The sequence below is a fragment of the Ananas comosus genome, unplaced genomic scaffold, assembly GCF_001540865.1.
Source record: "Ananas comosus cultivar F153 unplaced genomic scaffold, ASM154086v1, whole genome shotgun sequence".
Classification (NCBI taxonomy): Eukaryota; Viridiplantae; Streptophyta; class Magnoliopsida; order Poales; family Bromeliaceae; genus Ananas; species Ananas comosus.
Genome location: NW_017893341.1, coordinates 1 through 17,443, shown reverse-complemented (window position 1 = coordinate 17,443; position 17,443 = coordinate 1). Strand labels below are relative to the sequence as shown.

The 17,443-nt window shown below is 35.5% G+C and overlaps 1 protein-coding gene and 1 non-coding gene across 4 annotated transcripts; one reads left to right on the top strand and one right to left on the bottom strand.

Annotated features, from left to right (window-relative positions):
* Positions 1-1,593: 1,593 nt before the first annotated feature.
* LOC109705694 lies at positions 1,594-16,089 on the bottom strand. 3 transcript variants are annotated; one of them, XM_020226443.1, is made up of 25 exons: positions 15,932-16,089; positions 14,599-14,661; positions 14,317-14,399; positions 11,866-11,950; positions 11,510-11,563; positions 11,051-11,142; positions 10,868-10,971; positions 10,231-10,303; positions 9,493-9,895; positions 9,073-9,396; positions 8,775-8,978; positions 8,599-8,697; positions 8,446-8,509; positions 7,710-7,822; positions 7,296-7,542; positions 6,690-6,835; positions 6,478-6,602; positions 5,203-5,326; positions 5,024-5,082; positions 3,594-3,687; positions 3,331-3,523; positions 3,157-3,255; positions 2,611-2,729; positions 2,342-2,401; positions 1,594-1,958 (listed from the first exon to the last, which is right to left on the bottom strand). In XM_020226443.1, the coding sequence occupies exons 1-25, from the start codon at positions 15,968-15,970 to the stop codon at positions 1,857-1,859; spliced, it is 3,168 nt and encodes a 1,055-aa protein (XP_020082032.1). In that variant the 5' UTR covers positions 15,971-16,089; the 3' UTR covers positions 1,594-1,856. The 3 variants fall into 3 exon arrangements, with proteins under 3 accessions (XP_020082032.1, XP_020082030.1, XP_020082033.1); XM_020226441.1 differs by lacking the exons at positions 14,317-14,399; positions 14,599-14,661; positions 15,932-16,089 and adding an exon at positions 12,107-14,297; XM_020226444.1 differs by lacking the exons at positions 14,317-14,399; positions 14,599-14,661; positions 15,932-16,089 and adding an exon at positions 12,165-14,297.
* Positions 14,735-14,806, top strand: TRNAT-CGU. The gene has a single exon. It is a non-coding gene; the product is annotated as a tRNA-Thr (tRNA).
* Positions 16,090-17,443: the final 1,354 nt, after the last annotated feature.

Below are 17,443 nucleotides of genomic sequence, written 5' to 3'. Positions count from 1 at the left end.
GAAGTTGCCGTATTCGTAAGTTAGATTGTGGTAACTCTGTTTGTACCAAGTGTTTGGGTGCTTGTAAAACTTTAAAAGGTAAATTTTTGTGGAATTTTTTTATAAAATCTTTTATAGTGTTTGATTTGTGGATTTTTTTTTTATCAATATTTATTTGGTTTAAAAGGAAAAAAAATATATATTTGTTTAGTTTGGTAAAAAAAATGAAAAAAATGATAGAAAGCAAAAATTTTAATTTTTTTAAAATCATAAAAAATTTTTATATTAAATCAAACAAGCGGAAGAATATTTCATATCGAAAACAATTTTTGCTCTATTTTATGCGTAATCAAACACCCCGTTATTCATAAAGTAGAGCTTCATTTGATAGCTTTGGAGTGAGGGAAAAAAAACGTTGAACTGAGCAAAATAACCACCAAGCTCTAAACATTGAAGGCCAATAATACAAAGATCTAATTATTTGTAGGTCCAACACTAAATACTAATTGGACGTCCAATACTAAATACTAATTGGACAATGTAGACAACATTAGGAAACAACAGATGGGAAAACGCTTTGAAAACATCCACCAGTAGAGAGATCATGGAAAGAAACAGAAAACAAAAGGCGGATCAGAACATCCGCCAATTGAGAGATGGAGACACTTGAGATTGTATTTTGTTATAACTCGTCGTGAACCAGGCTTGCCATGGACGATACCCCTCAACCACCATAACCTCTGGTGAGTCGCGCATGTCAAGATGCTGAGACTCCAATTGAGGAATGCTCCAAACAAACCTGGTATTCGGTGGCTGGATGACGATATTACTATGTGAAGGAAGAAGTAGAAAATGGGTTGAACTCCTCGGCCGGCCGATAATTGACCGGCTGAGGAGGATGGAGCACCTAAAAGGAGTCTCCGGTGGACCAGGTACAAATGAAGTCCACTTCCTGCCTAAGTATATTACTATATTTGTCATGGAAAATGCTCCACATAATTATTTCCTTTAAGAGAAGCTATTCTAAGCGGTTATTCGCGTCCAACACCATTGGTCTTTCTCTTTTTAGGGCCTGTTTCATTCCTTGAAAAATAATAGACAACTATTTACTAAGGTTTTTTTTTTTTTTTTTTCTAGTTTCTGTTGTTTCAAAAAAAAAAATTTTCCATAAATGCATGTCTGATTGGTAAAAATAAAAAATAATTTTTTATTTCTATTTTACTTGTTTGGTTTAGTTAGAAATTTTAATATATAAACAATTCCTGTGAACCAAACACACATTTTTTTTTTTTCCAGCCTGAATTTTTTTTGGAGTATTTTCGAACAAACCAAAACAGGCTCTCAGCTCAAAGCTCTTAAGCAGTTTTTTTTTTTTTTTTTCCTTCTTAACTCCCGAACTTTTATAATTAGGTGCTCCTACGTAACTCTGCAAAATTAGCTGCCAAATCTGATGCAGCCCGCTCAAAAATGTTCAAAATGTTCCCACACTTCGAGGATTATCACGCCATCTTACGTAAAACATGTAAATATCCTCAAATCTTTTAATAGAGATAGATTTTTGCTCTTGCCCTAATCTATATATGCTGGGGCTGTTTAACACGTTCGATCAGAGTATGGCTAGAATATGAAAAGAAAGATTAAAACAACAACAACAACAACAACCACTTCCACGAAGGAAAATGACATCCGCCCTGTAAAAGATAAAGCAGATGGACTTGCACGCCGAAGGAAAACAAGACCAACAACTTATAGAAGTTATACTACAGATAAATAAAACATATAAATAAAATATATATACAAATAGAGGAGGGAGGAAATACCGAAGGGGTGCGCGTGCGTGAGAGAGAGAGAGAGAGAGAGAGAGAGAGAGAGAGTCTTCATGAACTCTTTTCATTCTTTACAATGCTTAGAAGTTCTTTTGCCATCGATGAGAAGGATTGGGCGTTATTCTCCATCTGCGAGGTCCGCATGCCAATGGCCTGATGCAAAATTGGGACAATACATTCTAAGAGAACACAATCAAGCTTTACTTTATCAACAAGACAAACCAAGCGAAAAAAAAAAAAAATGAGAACACCGCAACGCGAGGTCTTGTTGAATTAGATCCTGCAAGTAGTGGGCAAGTTTTCTTTTTAAGAGTAACCAGTAATAATAATATATTTTCTGCAGACAACTTCATGCAATCCTTGGAGAATCTTAGGGAAATGTTTAGTTTTAAGGTGCAACTGTTAAACCTGCCAGGACATTGCAATATTGATACAAAAGTTGCAGACCAGAATAATATTAGAAAACCAACACTTAAGGCAATTTGTAAGATCTCTACAGTGAGTAAACTTAAGAGAATCTCAACAGGTGGTGTTACCTCCAACTTTCTGACATTCTCCTTCAGCTTGTTCTTGGCCATTTCTGGAATGCTGGACTCCTGTTAATCCACAACATAAGACATTAGGACAATACTGTGTTGAAAGAAAAAGAATTCAGTTTAAAGACTGCCATTACCACTAAAAAACTGTAAAAGATTGTGCAATATAAGTACATGCATATGTGCAGAATGCCATTGGATCACCCGGGCAAGCTCTTATCTGACACAAATGTGATGCTTAAGAAATTGTTCTGATTTTGTCTACTTACATTGTTTGCCGAGTATCCATATTTCATCTTGATTTGATCCACTGCACTTATAGGTATTGCATCTTCAGGCTTCTCTTTTCCTAAATGTGCCTTCTCCTCTGTCTTGGGTTTCAATTTACCTGTTATTTCCACAAAGTCTAGTATCAACAAACAAAGATTTCAATGTTATATATGACTGATATACTCGATGAGAAAATGAAAAAGAAATATGTGTGACATGGCATTAACTGACCAATTACCAAGTCGAAATGAAGGAATTTGATCAGATATGGGAATTCAGATGAAACTAACATCATGCTTGTGATTCTTTTCTTTTTTTTTTTGGGAGAATGAGTTGATGTGTATATATATATATGGAGAATGAGTTGATGTGTATATATATACTATATATTTTTTTATCTTGAAAAGAACTAAAAAGTCAAAACCTCAACATTGAACCACAAGTAGCCAAAGTAATTATTGAAAGACAGACACCAATTACAGAAACTGTGAAAGATAACTGCAAGTCTAAACAGAGTTATAGTACAAATTAGTTTCATAACATACCTTTCAGGGCCTGTAATCCCTTGCCGAACTTCTGTTTGCTTAGAACTGCAAAGTTCGGCCCTTTATGTTTTGGTTGCCCATCTTCAATGTTGATATCATCTTTAAATAAAAGGAAAGCTAAGAAATGAGAACGACTAAACTTTTAGTAATAATAAATAAAAGAAAAAAAAATACCTATAGACAGCTCGACATCTTCACCATCTTTTGTAGAACTGTTCCTTCTCCCAGAATCTGGAGGAAAATTAGCTTTTGAAAATATGGCAGATAATTCTTCGGAAGTACTTGGACTAAAATCTTCAACATCGATTTCTTGGTTTTGTTTTGACTTGTTTCCTTTTAGATCTTTCACTACTGTGGCAAATATTCCCTGGAATATGATTCATGTTTCAGCTAAAGAACAACAAGCTTTATATCATTAGCTAAGTTAAATTCAATACCTTTTTCTTTTCTTTAGGAGTATTCATCATATAGGAAGATTCTTCTTCCAATGCAATATCTCTTCTGAATACCAGGTTAATTAACTCTAAATTCCTGAAAAGAATCATGGAGCTTTAGTTAGATGCAAACTAAAACACGAAAGTTTTAAAAATAAGTATTTGCTTTTTTTAATCTCAATTGAATCAATTCCATTCTGTTCTCTATTGTATGAAAAAAATACTTATTTACTTCAGATCTCATGAACCTTCAAGGGTTTAGACGTTGGGTCCTACCCATGGTTTTCACATGTGTGAGATTTTATAAAATATTTTCACAAAAGAGCAATTCTAATTGTTTATTATGCTCTGCTACTTGATGAAACTATTCTTCAGTTTGAGACGAGTTTCTCGGCAGGACATGAGTTTTGATTAGGAGAAAAAATAGAAAACAAATTTTCTTCACCAAGATTAACTATGATTTGTATGAAATTCCTTCTTATAAATGTTTAATGAAACTAACAGTAGGTTGCCGTTGATCTAAGTTGTCTATTAACTGTTTTTCACCAAGTTCATTGACTTTCAGAGATTTAAAGAAATCCAGTGTTAAACTTGGCTAGCAATTAGTTCTAACAAAAAAAACTTGGCTAACAATTAATTCCAACAAAAATCAAGAGTTTAGACGTTGGGTCCCACCCAAGGTCTTCACATGTACGAGATTTTATAAAATATTTCACTAAATAGCAATTCTAATTGTTTGCAAATGTTTTTATATCGTACTTGCTCTCCTATTTGGCGAAACTACTCTTCAGTTTGAGACAAGTTTCTCAGCAAGATATGGGTTTTGATTAGGAGAAAAAAATAGAAAACCAATTTTCTTCACCCAGATTAACTATAATTTGTATGAAATTCCTTATTATAAATGTTTAATGAAACTAACAGTAGGTTGATCTAAGTTATCTACTAACTGTTTTTCGCCAAGTTCGTTGACTTACGGAGATTTAAAGAAATCCAGTGTTAAACTTGGCTAACAATAAATTCTAACAAAAATCTTTGCAGGTGCTTAGTAGGGTGGAGGTAAAAGACCCAAAATAACTAACAAGTTACAACGAACTTTATTATAATTGCTTTCTACTAGATTTGATGAAATTGGTAGATGAAAATGGTAGTTACTATCGAGAGGAAAACCAATCATCTCCAAAAGAAATTATGAATGGTATTATTTGGCAAGTGCAAGATTGATGCTTACAATGGATATTAAAAACACTGCCTGTATTTTGTCTTCTAACTTCAAGAGTTCAACGAATTTCTGCTTTCTCAGATTATTGAAACTAAGGCTTAAAATGGAAAATAATTTTTCAAGTTGAGTAAACATATGAACAGAAGAATAGAAGAGCTTCAAAAAGAGATTTAGGCTCTCTTACTAATTATAAGAGCTTACAAAACTAACATACCTGTAGATGTCTTTGCGACAAAGAGTTGAGAAAAAGAGAATCTCTTGATCTCCATTGACCTATCATATTATGGAATATCAATAGAAAGCTTCAGTAAAAGTCACGTTAACCACGAGCAGCCATTCGGACATTGTTTTCTTTCAGAAGAAAAGAAAAGAAGAAAAGATCATTGTGTTTACCATGACAAGTTCTCCATCAGATGAAGAAGATAATATAGCGGCTCTGTGCAACTTCGATTTTTGTCTCAGAAATGTAAATCCTCTGAGTGAAGCCTCCTTTAAGAGGGTTAAATCTGGAAGTGATCTAAAGTTTCGATACACAAACTTATTAATAATTCAATACTTCATATATGAAATAAATGAAACAAGAAAAACAATTTTCAGTTCTGCATCAGGAAATTTAATGAACAATTCACAGATAAGAGAGATAAGGCTGCAGCAACCAGTAATCAGGACAGGAATCGCAATCAGATCCTATCCTTCCATGAAATAGTAATTACGGAACCGAAAAAAGTTTCTGCGGAAAATATAAGGAAGGTACTGAAAAATCACCCCATAGAGGTCAAACAACAGTTGTTTTCATTCCTCCTTCCATGTACTGATTAAACACATCGTTAGGCAGAACGAAGTGAAAAAAGCAGTTGGCATATCTAAAGGGAATCTTTGTCACCAAGACGTCCAGCATAACAATTATTAGTTAGACTGCATACGATGAAGAGTAGCTCTTCATCATGATAAGGCTTATGAACGTCCATCACTTAGAACCGTCCAGTTTAATACCTATTCTTTTCAGAACTTGTACATTGTTAGCCAATCATTCAGCATAAATCATAAGTTTCCATGACAATAACCATCCCCAACAAGCCTATTTCTATCAAATAACACTCAATGATCATGTGCCTCCTTATTGATGGAAATACTTTTCATTTGTACTTTAGGCCCTGTTTGGATGTCGGAGCAAGATATTCAATGTAACATATTCAGTATGAAGTTTTTCTTGTGCGATTGAAAGCTAAGAGTTTAATTTGTTGCTTGAAAGGTCTTGCCATCTATGATTTGGAGGACAGCATATTTCACTTACGAGGCAGTTTTTCTTTTTTCTTAAAAAAAATGACTTGAAGACTGAATGTGGTATCTCATTCTAAATTTGATTAAACTTCTCATCTATCATATACTACATGCTTCCTAAGTAAATCAATGGGATATACCAAATTAGATGTACATACATCCAAATAGGGACTTAAGCTAATCAGCAGTGCAGATGATATCAATAGATATTCAGACGTTGAAAGCTTGTTGTCCACTAGACAGATAATTATCCTCATGCTCTTAGGACAATTTGCGAGACTCTCACCTAAGAAGATTATTCAAACAGACTAAAATATAGTATACAGTTCAGTATTCAGAAAGATACTGCTTAAATAGTCATCCAATAATATGACACAAACACTTCACCTTATCTCTATCTTGCCACTGGCGAAGACAAGGATTAGTCCAATACTGGAAGAAGGGCCATAGAGAACAGATGCATAATAACAACTGCCGCTTAGTTGTTTCTTATGAATGAGTTTCTTGATACCCTGATCACGTGAAAGAGAGGCACAATTTCAGCCAGCCGCACATAAGATAAAGACATAAATATGTGCAAAAAAAATTCAAAAATCTACCTGAATTGCATGGCTTGAGGAGTATAGTCGCACAGCATTTTCAGAACAAAGCAACAAAATAGAGTGATTTGATGCTGTCTCCTTGAAAGAATTTTCCTTGGATATATCCAGGGAATTAGATACCCATCCGGTCTCCGTGGGTGCATCTGGTCAATTAGTAAGAATCCAAACAGACAATTACTGAGACATCAAAGTAGTTCATTGTCTTCTCAAATATATGGTATAGTGATATACATATATCCATCTACGAACATACGTCTACACATAAGCAACCATACATATAATACATACGTAAATATAAGTATAATGCATATAGGCATATGCGTGCATATGCATGTAAGTATTATAACCTGAGGGAAAAAAAGAGCCAGCCCACTAGATGAATTCTGAATGACCCAGCCCAGTTACACATGACTTTACTCGAGCCTATATTTGGGACGAGTGAAATATTTTCTCTTCACCCTTGATCTCGATTCAGCCATGTCTAGGATATGCTAGGTCTAGTACATATGTATGATTGTATATATGTACGTCTATATTGACATATTACCCTCACGAGATGTCAGGAGTTCAAATGAAAACGGATAATACGGAAGTTTTACTGACCTAGTATCTCCATTAACAGAGCTCTAGAAGGCTCCTTCGTTCGAATAGAGTTAGTGCTCATCGCATCCCCTTTATCTTCTTCGAAAGCCCAGACCACTGAATCTTCCATCCCAACCAACAATACATTCTTCTCAGAGCCATCTTGACAATACTTCTCAAACCGCAAAGAGGTGACACCGCTGTATAGCTGACTCTGCATTTGTTTCTGATATATAATAGAAGCATCCTCCATGTTGATAACAGATACCTAAAAAATGCAAACCGATGGCTCAGGTATTAGAATATTTTTGTGCATGTACATAAATTTTATTTTCTTTGGATAAAGTGACATTTTGTATCTTACTACTCTACTTCAAATGTCGAATAAGTGCCAGAAATAACACGAGAAGAAAGAGAATAAAGAACAGAGCTCACAAGTCCTTTATCGGTTCCAACAGCAAGATGCTTGATGTCCGTATTTACTGAGGTGGATAGTATAGCTCCCTTTAGTTTGACACTATGAACAGTGTAGTTGTCGCCTGGTTTTGCTGATGTATCATCAAATGCATGTATTGTGTTAATACAGGTATTACATTCAAAACCAAATTAAACAGATTATCTTGGGGACAATTATAGCAATTCACAAATGTAGTCTATTTCATCATTTACATTTGAAATGCCATAGAGAGAATAGGTTCTCGCCTAACAATTTCAATCATTTTCGGCAAATACATGACTTTTCTCTAACAGTTCCCAAGGCCAGCCCCTCTTTTAGTTTATAATGGAGGGATATGACCATGTCAGTTAGATAAGGTTCTCTTTGATACTTTAAAATGAAATTCCACCAGATCATAATAAATCTCAAATCCAATGTCGAAGTCTGTAGCCCAATTGAACAGATATGACTGAATAAAGATATGGACAGCAGGTAAAAACATAGGAATGAGAAATGAATTACATTTTCATCAAGATAACAATATAAACATAGAAGCTTAAAAATACAAATAAAGAACTTTGTCTTTATCTGGACAAAAAATTGTTGGCAGAAACATTGTTACCTCAATATTGTCAAAACATAATTTAATATTTGTAAAAATTCAAAAAATATTTTACATAAGTTAAATTAAGCAAATTCTTCTTAAAATCAAAATGCCAAAATTTACTATTATACCTTGCAGAAATGAAAAGATGTTTTGTGATGCCAGCTGCTCCTTTTTAAAGGTGATGATTTGAACCTGAAACAATAACTAGCTTACTAAACTAAAAAAACAAATTAGCTACAATGATTTTCCTTTCTTTAAAACCAACATGAATTGCAGCTTACCAGTCCATTTTGATCTCCAGAAACAAGAACTTGCAAAGAAGTATCAAAATGCAATGATGTTATAGGAGCTCCACTTGACGAAGAATTGTTATCCTCATTCTGTCAAAATTCCATAATTTTTAGAGAGAATACAATAGTATCAAGATTGCGCTCCGCCATTTAGCAACAATGGGTACCTGTGGTTTTATTGATATAACTAGTTGTAAAAGGGGGCATGATGCATCCCATAAGTTTATGTCTCCATCAGTGTGCCCAGTGATATACAGGCCTCTCATCTTGGAAAGTTCGCTGAAACGTGCAGAGCTTAAACAATTTTTGTCCTTTTCCTTTGGATTGGTTGAAAGTAAGTAAGCATACTTATTGGTCAATAAAATGTTATCCTACACAAAGAAAGAAATTATACAACTTCAACAATGAGGAAATCAGGGTTGTTAACTAAATATAATTCAGAGAAGTAAATGAAGATATACATACCTCATCCATAAAACTTAAAGGTGCAGTGTTGCTTGTATAGAGCTTTGCAACAGTGATGGGTGAATCACCAAAAGGTAGTTTGACCAATATCTGGCTTGGGAGCGTTGGAGGTGACTTAGATTGGCATTGTATTAGATAGCGTTCAATTTGGGAATCATCAACCAGACACAGGCAACCAGATTTTAACAACAGAACAAGAGCATTTGGCTGGTGTTTATTCTGGTCATTAAAGCACGAGATAAGCTCCATTGACAAGCAAGCTTCAGTCAAAGGTAACACCAACTTAATTGTTCGTGATTCTGTTGTTTCGTTCAGAATTAATACCTGCATTGAGATAGTTGTAATGTGAAAAAGAAAAAGACAATATAAGATGAGATAAAAAATCATTTCATAGTTAGGTATAATGGAATTGATTCTTACCTGAAATAAATAAGTGTCATCATCAAAAAACCCATTTATATATATTCGGCTTGTCTTCCCATCACCAGCAACCCATCTTAAAGAAACTATGGGAATCTTGTCCATTTTGAACCCGAGATTAAGCTTGAGAAGAGGAATATTTGGAACAGCATTTATCTCATGTTTGTTTTTTGCAGGGGCATATTTCTGATTTGAATTGAATAGAATAGCCCAAAGAAATAAATCACCGTTACTGTAACCGACAACAACTTTACTTCCTTGTGTACAAGCCCAGCATGCAGATACAACATGTTTAGGCTCATGGTGAGATGAATGTGGCGCACTTCTACCAGAAACGAACACTGCTTTACTTTCTTGAATATCCCATAAGCTTATAAGTCCATCTCTGAAAATAATGAGAACCCTGCTACAAAAAAAGTGTTACTGAGTTAATATAGAACGACTTGTTGACTCTCCTTGTACAGCTTTACAAGTATTCAGTAGTGAAAAATAGGATCAGAACAACAGCTTGTTGATGGGCGATTGGTAATTGTTAACCCGAGTTGATTGAATCAACATGTTTGTACTAAATTGGCAGGTACGGAGTTCTTTTCCTATTCTATAACGTCATGCGTAATGAAAAAACTTCCACACTTTTAGCCATGTGTTTAACACTTTAATGTTACGACTGAACATGAAATCCATCTAAGTTCATAAAAGAGGAAGCCTATTGAATTGTAAGTATGGAGACAGACTGACCTCCTGCTCTCTACCATAGGTTGTGGCATTATGTAGATGACTGCAGTTTCATTTCCTACTTCAGCTGTAGTGCCTAAAAGAAGAACATATTACATCAGATATTAACAAAATAATAGATGCAGCACATTCAGGAGAGAAAATAGGAACCTAGGCTAGAATATGGACATATAGAATATGAAGCATTTCTACACAAGATGAAACACGGAAAAATAAGCAGAATTAAAACCTTAGTTTTGTTCTATCCTTGCAATGCACATGGCACCTTAAGCTAATTGTAACACATTACACTTCAAAAGAAATCCTAAACTCAAGTATTGCATAACTCCATAAACTGGGGTGGGGGAAGAGCAGGTACTTGCATAATGTTAAATGCATAAAAGTAAGCAGTAAATTGTTCAATCAAAAGAATGAGAAACTAAGAAAAATTGAGTTATTTTCACAAATTGTCAAATAAAATTATGAATGTAACGGTTGTTTAAAGCTGCATAAGCAAAATAATAGTTAAATAACAAAATTACCAGATAATGATAACCTTCAATAACCAGAAAATTTACCAATACACACTAGTACTTTAAGCTTTCATCCACAATTGTTAAAAAGATCCAAAACAATTAATAAATTAAAAAGATAACTTTACCATATGATTCAGAGAAAGGAATTCGATATTGCATCTCCACTAAATGCTGTTGTTTGTAATCAAGCATCAACACAGATATATTTCCAAGGTGATCGCCAACATATCTGTTCATTTCAGATTTTGATTTTAGAGCAGCAAAATAAATAGGATCATTTAAATGGCCGGAGGTGAAAAGTAGCTTACATATAAGAACTTTGTTGCAGTACAGTGAATGAGGTGATTTCTTCATTGAAGATGTGCACATAACATAACCGTGTTGCATCAATGTCCCAAACCTAGAAATGAAGCATATATCGAGCATCAGTACAAAATAAAGAAAGATTCCAAGAACTGAAGTAACAAACCAATGGTGAGAGATGAAAGATGGGTATGTCAACTGTAAATTTGAGATTACTCACTTGCTGCTGCTGTTACTAATAAGAATCAGATAAGTTTGGTGAAAAAAAAGGGAAGATTATTCAACTTCTTGTATGGATGAAACGAAAATGAAGGCAAACAGACATTTTACTCACAGAAAATTAACCAAGAACAGAATATTACCCTTATCCGCTAAAAGAAAGGCTCTAAAATGATCAACCTTACAAATTAGATCTTTTTATACAGCTAAATTTACACACAGCAAAAAAAAAAAAAAAAACTTGCCTCAATGTGATTTTCAGTAGTAACATTCAAAAGAATGCCTTGATTGTCCATAAACTGAAAAAAAAAAAAAGTTATAAACAAGTAAGTCATTACTCATATATTAAGATACTAAATTATGACTAAAAGCCCCATTCTAGAGGATTGACAATGAACTCGTCATAGGTGAATTTTCCTCTAACTCAATAGTGATATTTAATGGAGCTTAAGCAATCATTTCCTTCAATTTCTTTTAAGAAAAATGTTTCAAAAAATCATATATATAGTTCCAAATTTGGTCCAAATATAACTCCTGTGGAACTAGATCGATTAACTTCATAAAGAAGCTCATAGCATTCATTGGAAAGGAAAAAATTAACCTGCAAGAACTTGCTGGGGACTGCAGCATCTGACTGAAGCAGAGCTTGTGTGTTATCCCTCCCGAACAGCTTGATATGTCCATTCCTGTAACTCATTGCACAAAAGGTGTTATGAACTAGTTTTCAAGGGATGAAAGATCCAAATATACAATTCGATGAAGACAAAGATAGAGCTATTGGAGCTCATTTTATTCGAGAAAGAGGATTCAGAGGGTTTGAGAGAGAGAGAGAGAGAGATTACCTTTCGGCGATGGAGAGAGAGAGAGAGAGAGAGAGAGAGAGAGAGAGAGAGAGATTACCTTTCGGCGATGGCAATTTAGCTTGTTTTAATGCAAGAAGAGTATTTAATGGGTTTGAGAGAGAGAGAGAGAGAGAGAGAGAGAGAGAGAGAGAGAATACCTTGTTAATTTTAAGGCAAGAAAAGTATTCAGAGGGTTTAGAGAGAAAGAGAGAGATTACCCTGTGGCCATGGCCATTTAAGCACATTTTAATGCAACAAAAGGATTCAGGGGGCTTAGAGAGAGAGTATACCTTTGTGGTCATAGTCATTTAAGCACATTTTAATGCAAGAAGAGAATTCAGGGGGTTTAGAGAGAGAGAGAGAGAGAGAGAGAGAGAGAGAGAGAGATTACCTTGTGGCCATGGCCACTTAAGAACATTTTAATGCAAGAAGAGGATTCAAGGGGTTGAGAGAGAGAGAGAGAGAGAGAGAGAGAGAGAGAGATTACCTTGATTCGTTGGCCATAAAAGCACATTTTAATGCAAAAAGAGGATTCAGGGGGTTGAGAGAGAGAGAGAGAGAGGGAGAAAGAGAGAGAGAGAGAGAGAGATTACCTTGATTCGTTGGCCTTTTAAGCACATTTTAATGCAAAAAGAGGATTCAGGGGGTTGAGAGAGAGAGAGAGAGAGAGAGAGAGAGAGAGATACTACCTTCATTCCATGGCCATTTAAGCCACATTTTAAAGCAAGAACAGGATTCAGGGGTAGAGAGAGAGAGAGAGAGAGAGAGAGAGAGAGATTCAGGGGTAGAGAGAGAGAGAGAGAGGGTACCTTGATTCCATGGCCATTTAAGCACATTTTATTGAAAGAATGGGATTCAGGGGTTGAGAGAAAGGGAGATTACCTTCATTCTGTGGCCATTTCAGCACATTTTAAAGCAAGAAGAGGATTCAGAGGGTTGAGAGAGAGAGAGAGAGAGAGATTACCTTGATTCCATGGCCATTTAAGCACATTTTAATACAAGAAGAGGATTCAGGGGGTTGAGAGAGAGAGAGAGAGAGTACCTTGTGGCGACGGCCATTTTAAGCACAATTTAATGCAATAAGAGGATTCAGGGGGGTTTAGCGAGAGAGAGAGAGAGAGAGAGAGAGAGAGAGAGGGATTAAAGGATATGCACTCGCACACGCACACAGAGATTAAAGGATTTTACACACACACACACGCAAACACACACACAGATTAAAGGATTTTACACAAACACACACACAGATTAAAGGATTTTACACACACACACACGCACACAGAGATTAAAGGATTTTACACAGAGAGAGAGAGAGAGATTAAAGGGTTCTTACACACATACACACAGATTAAAGGATTTCACACACACACACACACACACACACACACACACACACACTGACACACAGGGAGATTATCTTGTGGCGACGGCGATTTAAGGACATTTTAATGCAAGAAGAGGATTCAGGGATTTAGAGAGAGAGAGACATCACATTGTGGCGACGATGATTTAAGGACATTTTAATGCAAGAATAGGATTCAGAGGGTTTAGAGAGAGAGAAGAGAGAGAGATTACCTTGTTTCCATGGCCATTTAAGCACATTTTAATGCAAGAAGAGCATTCAGGGGGTTTAGAGAGAGAAAGAGAGAGATTACCTTGTGGCCCGGCCACTTGAGCACAATAATTTACAAAAAGAGGATTCGGTGGTTTAGAGAGAGAGAGAGAGAGAAGAGAGAGAGATTACCCTGCGGCAACGGCGATTTAAGCACATTTTAATGCAAGAAGAGGATTCAGGGGATTTAGAGAGAGAGAGAGAGAGAGAGAGAGAGAGAGAGAGAGAGATTACCTTGTGGCGACGGCCATTTACGGGAATTGTAATGGAAGAACAGGATTCAGGGGGTTTAGAGAGAGAGAGAGAGAGAGAGAGAGAGAGAGAGAGAGAGGGATTACCTTGTCGCCATTGCCATTGGGTTTTAGAGAGAGAGAGAGAGAGAGAGATTACCTTGTCGCCATTGCCATTTAAGCACATTTTAATGCAAGAAGAGGATTTAATGGGTTTGAGAGAGAGAGAGAGAGAGAGAGAGAGAGAGAGAGAGAGAGAGATGAAGCCCTGTGGCCATGGCGATTAAAGCCCATTCTAATATACAAGAAGAGGATGCGCCGGGTTTTAGGTAGAGAGAGAGAGAGAGAGAGAGAGAGAGAGAGAGAACCTGGTGGAGATGGCAAGGATGTGTTGGATGGGATCGTAAGCAGTGGAGGCGGATTCGAGGGGTACGCCATAGTGGAACCCCACCCGAGGGAAAAATTCTAGAATGCAACGGGTATATTAGTGACGTGGCGTAACAAACCAATCAAATTAATCCTTTTAAGAATATATGTCCCATCATGATTGTAAAAAAGTATTTTTATTGTACTTTTGTTTGAAAAGAAGGAATGTGATTGGCTTGTTATTGATGACGTGGTGCAAGTGTGACAGTGTAGAATTCCTCCACCCGAGGGTTCACGTCCTCCGCGCGCAGTCCGTTGAACCCACCACCACCTCCACCTCCAATATGCTTCATTCAGAGAAAGGAAAGGAATTAAAAAATTGTAAATAAAATGAGAAATCAAAACATGACCGTTGCACCCGCTTCCGTAGCATAGTGGTAGTGCGTTCGCTTCGTAAGCGAAAGGTCGCGAGTTCGATCCTCGCCGGGAGCTGTCTTGTTTCTTTATAAAATAATATATTTCTTTACTAAATTTTATTTTAAAAAAACAAAAATCTAAATTTAAATATTTATGTGTAACAAAACTTATCTACCACCAACTTTGACCAATCTCAAGGGCTCCCGACCCTGTCCACCGACCTTCACGTGCAAAATAATTAAGTCTCAACTAAATACCACCTGTCCCTCAGTGCCTTGTCATTTGTCAAGCAGGGGGATTAGGTCCCTCCTTTCCCCCTACAAGATGCCACATGGTGCAGGGGCCAAGCACCAACATTTTATATTTTAACGCATATCTTAAAAAAAAAAAAAAAAAAAAAATCTAAAACGTCATAAACTTTTGCTAATGAAGTTCCTCTCTGATCCCATAATTGGCAATTTACTCAACTTCTTTTAGAAGATGCTATTATATGGACCTGGACCATCATGTCACATCCACTTTGTCCATAATGTAACATTTTGAATTATGAGCATAAATAACAAAACAAAAACAGTGTACAAAGTTGTTTCTAAAACTATGAAAATATAAATTAATCGAGGGCGACGAAATATGTCGTGTATCATGCAAACTACATTTTCAATATCCCAATTCATGGGGGGGACAATTTAGGGTGCGCAATACAGTGCACAAATCTAGTTGGTAAACAAAAACAATAAAATAAAAATTCTCGTTAATTTTGAAAAAGCCGGCCAATATATTTGTTTGTATCCTAATCCGGGTCGCTTTCACGTTAAACAATGTTGACTGTGTACTTTTGTTAACTGTTCTTATCATTTCATTATCGGAGAAATAAAAATAAAAATAAAAATAAAAATAAATGAAAATACAAGATTGAGTAGAGTAATGAAACGAGGTTCGATATTAATGAGACCACATGGCTTCCACGCTCTATTTAAATGACTCGTATTCAAATTTCAAACAATTTTTTTAAAAAAAAAGGGAAAAAAAAAAACTATTGATCAGGATCTGCTTTACACCGTTCCCGAAGCGCCAAAGGCGCAAAAATTAATGCCGTGTCATGTAGGGCAAATCCGATTAATTACTTCATCAACACTCACAAAATTGTAAAGTTTCTTTTGGCGATCTAAAGGAGAGGAGATGAGGCGACGATTAATTTACCTTTTTGGAGGCTTTTTCGACGAGCTTCTTCACGAACATGGCTTGATCCAAAAGCCGATCGATCGCACAACAGCAACAACAACGACAACAACAAGAGGAAGAGTAGGAAACCGCTTCTTCGAAAAGCGCTTTTCTCCTGCTTCGGTAGAAGAAGAGGAAGGAGCGGAGGAGTTTTGCTGTTTTGCGAAACCGAAGAGGGGGGGAAAGGGGTGGGAATGGGATCGAGGAGTACTTCGAGTTTGGAACGGTTATGATTTAGGTTGGTTTTAAGAGAGAGAGATATGTAGAGAGAGAGTGAGATATATATAGAGAGAGGAGAGGACACGTGGACCAGTGATAAGTTAGTGAGACATTTTTGCATGCACCAGATGTATAGAAATATCTACTTAATATTTAATCATCAAAATTCAAATATCATCAATGATTGTTAAAATAAATTTATTTAAATTTAAAAAATGGAAATCTAAAATAAAATAGGTTATTTATCGGGGGTGCATGCAATAATTTGTACTATGTTTGATTTTGTCACGCAAAATAGGTCCCACCAAACCGACAAGTGGCAAGATACATTGGAAAAGCATAGATGAAATCATATGATATTTATAAAATATATGTATATAGTTGGGTGTGACAAAGACATTGAGAAAAAGTAGAGGAACACAAATTAATGGTTTTTCACTAACGAACCAAAGATAGTGATTATTATTATTAAAATTAAAATGCATTGTTTGGAATGGTGATTAATGTCAAAATCTATTAAATTAATATCAGGATTAAGTGAGAAAAGGAGTTAAATCCATTCCTTAATTGACGATACATATTAGCTAATGCCATTAGAGCACTATTAATTAAAAGACCTTATGTAAAACAGCATGATGTGTGGACAAGTAAAGTTGATTTAAATCTTAGAACTTATTTGGAGTTTTCATTAAATGCGGAGCAATGCACAGAAGAAAATCTTAAAATAAGTCCAGTGATCCTTCTCTAGACTAAACTAATTGAACAATAAATCATAGAATTTATTGAACAATAAATTGCTTTGTTCATGTTCTTTATAAAATTTTAGATTATGATGCAAATTTGAACAATAAATTATTTGGAAATTCTTTGGAAATGTGTCTCTCACACGAGGGGAGAAAAGAGAAGCCAATAAAAATGCTGCATGTGTATACCGATGGATAATTTTTAAAATAAATTTTTTATATGTTTATACTGAATTTTGATCAAATTAGCTATCCATGACATCTAATAATGAGTCGTACAAATTGTCAACTTTAGTCGGTCGAAAAATAATTGAAAAAAGGGCCTCAATCGATGTGACTCGAGATCAAATGATCATGGGCATTCGATGCTGAGTCTCAGAAGAAACATGTTCCAAGAGTGGCAAAATTAACACCACGACCCCACATTATTGTTGTTGTTCAAAGTGCTTACCATAAGATGAAGCTTTGATAATCATGCCCCATATTATATTAATTTTATTTGGGCTGTTCTCAGTAGAATTAATTATTT

Bases quoted from the DNA above. Each gene is read 5' to 3' on its own strand.
- LOC109705694 (XM_020226441.1), bottom strand. From the start codon at position 12,414: ATGACTATGACCACAAAGGTATACTCTCTCTCTAAGCCCCCTGAATCC. The intron at 11,564-11,865 runs GTTAATTTTTTC...TTTTTTTTTCAG, and splicing joins TCCCCAGCAAGTTCTTGCAG to TTTATGGACAATCAAGGCAT. The intron at 10,972-11,050 runs GTAAGCTACTTT...TGAAATGAACAG, and splicing joins CTGCAACAAAGTTCTTATAT to ATATGTTGGCGATCACCTTG.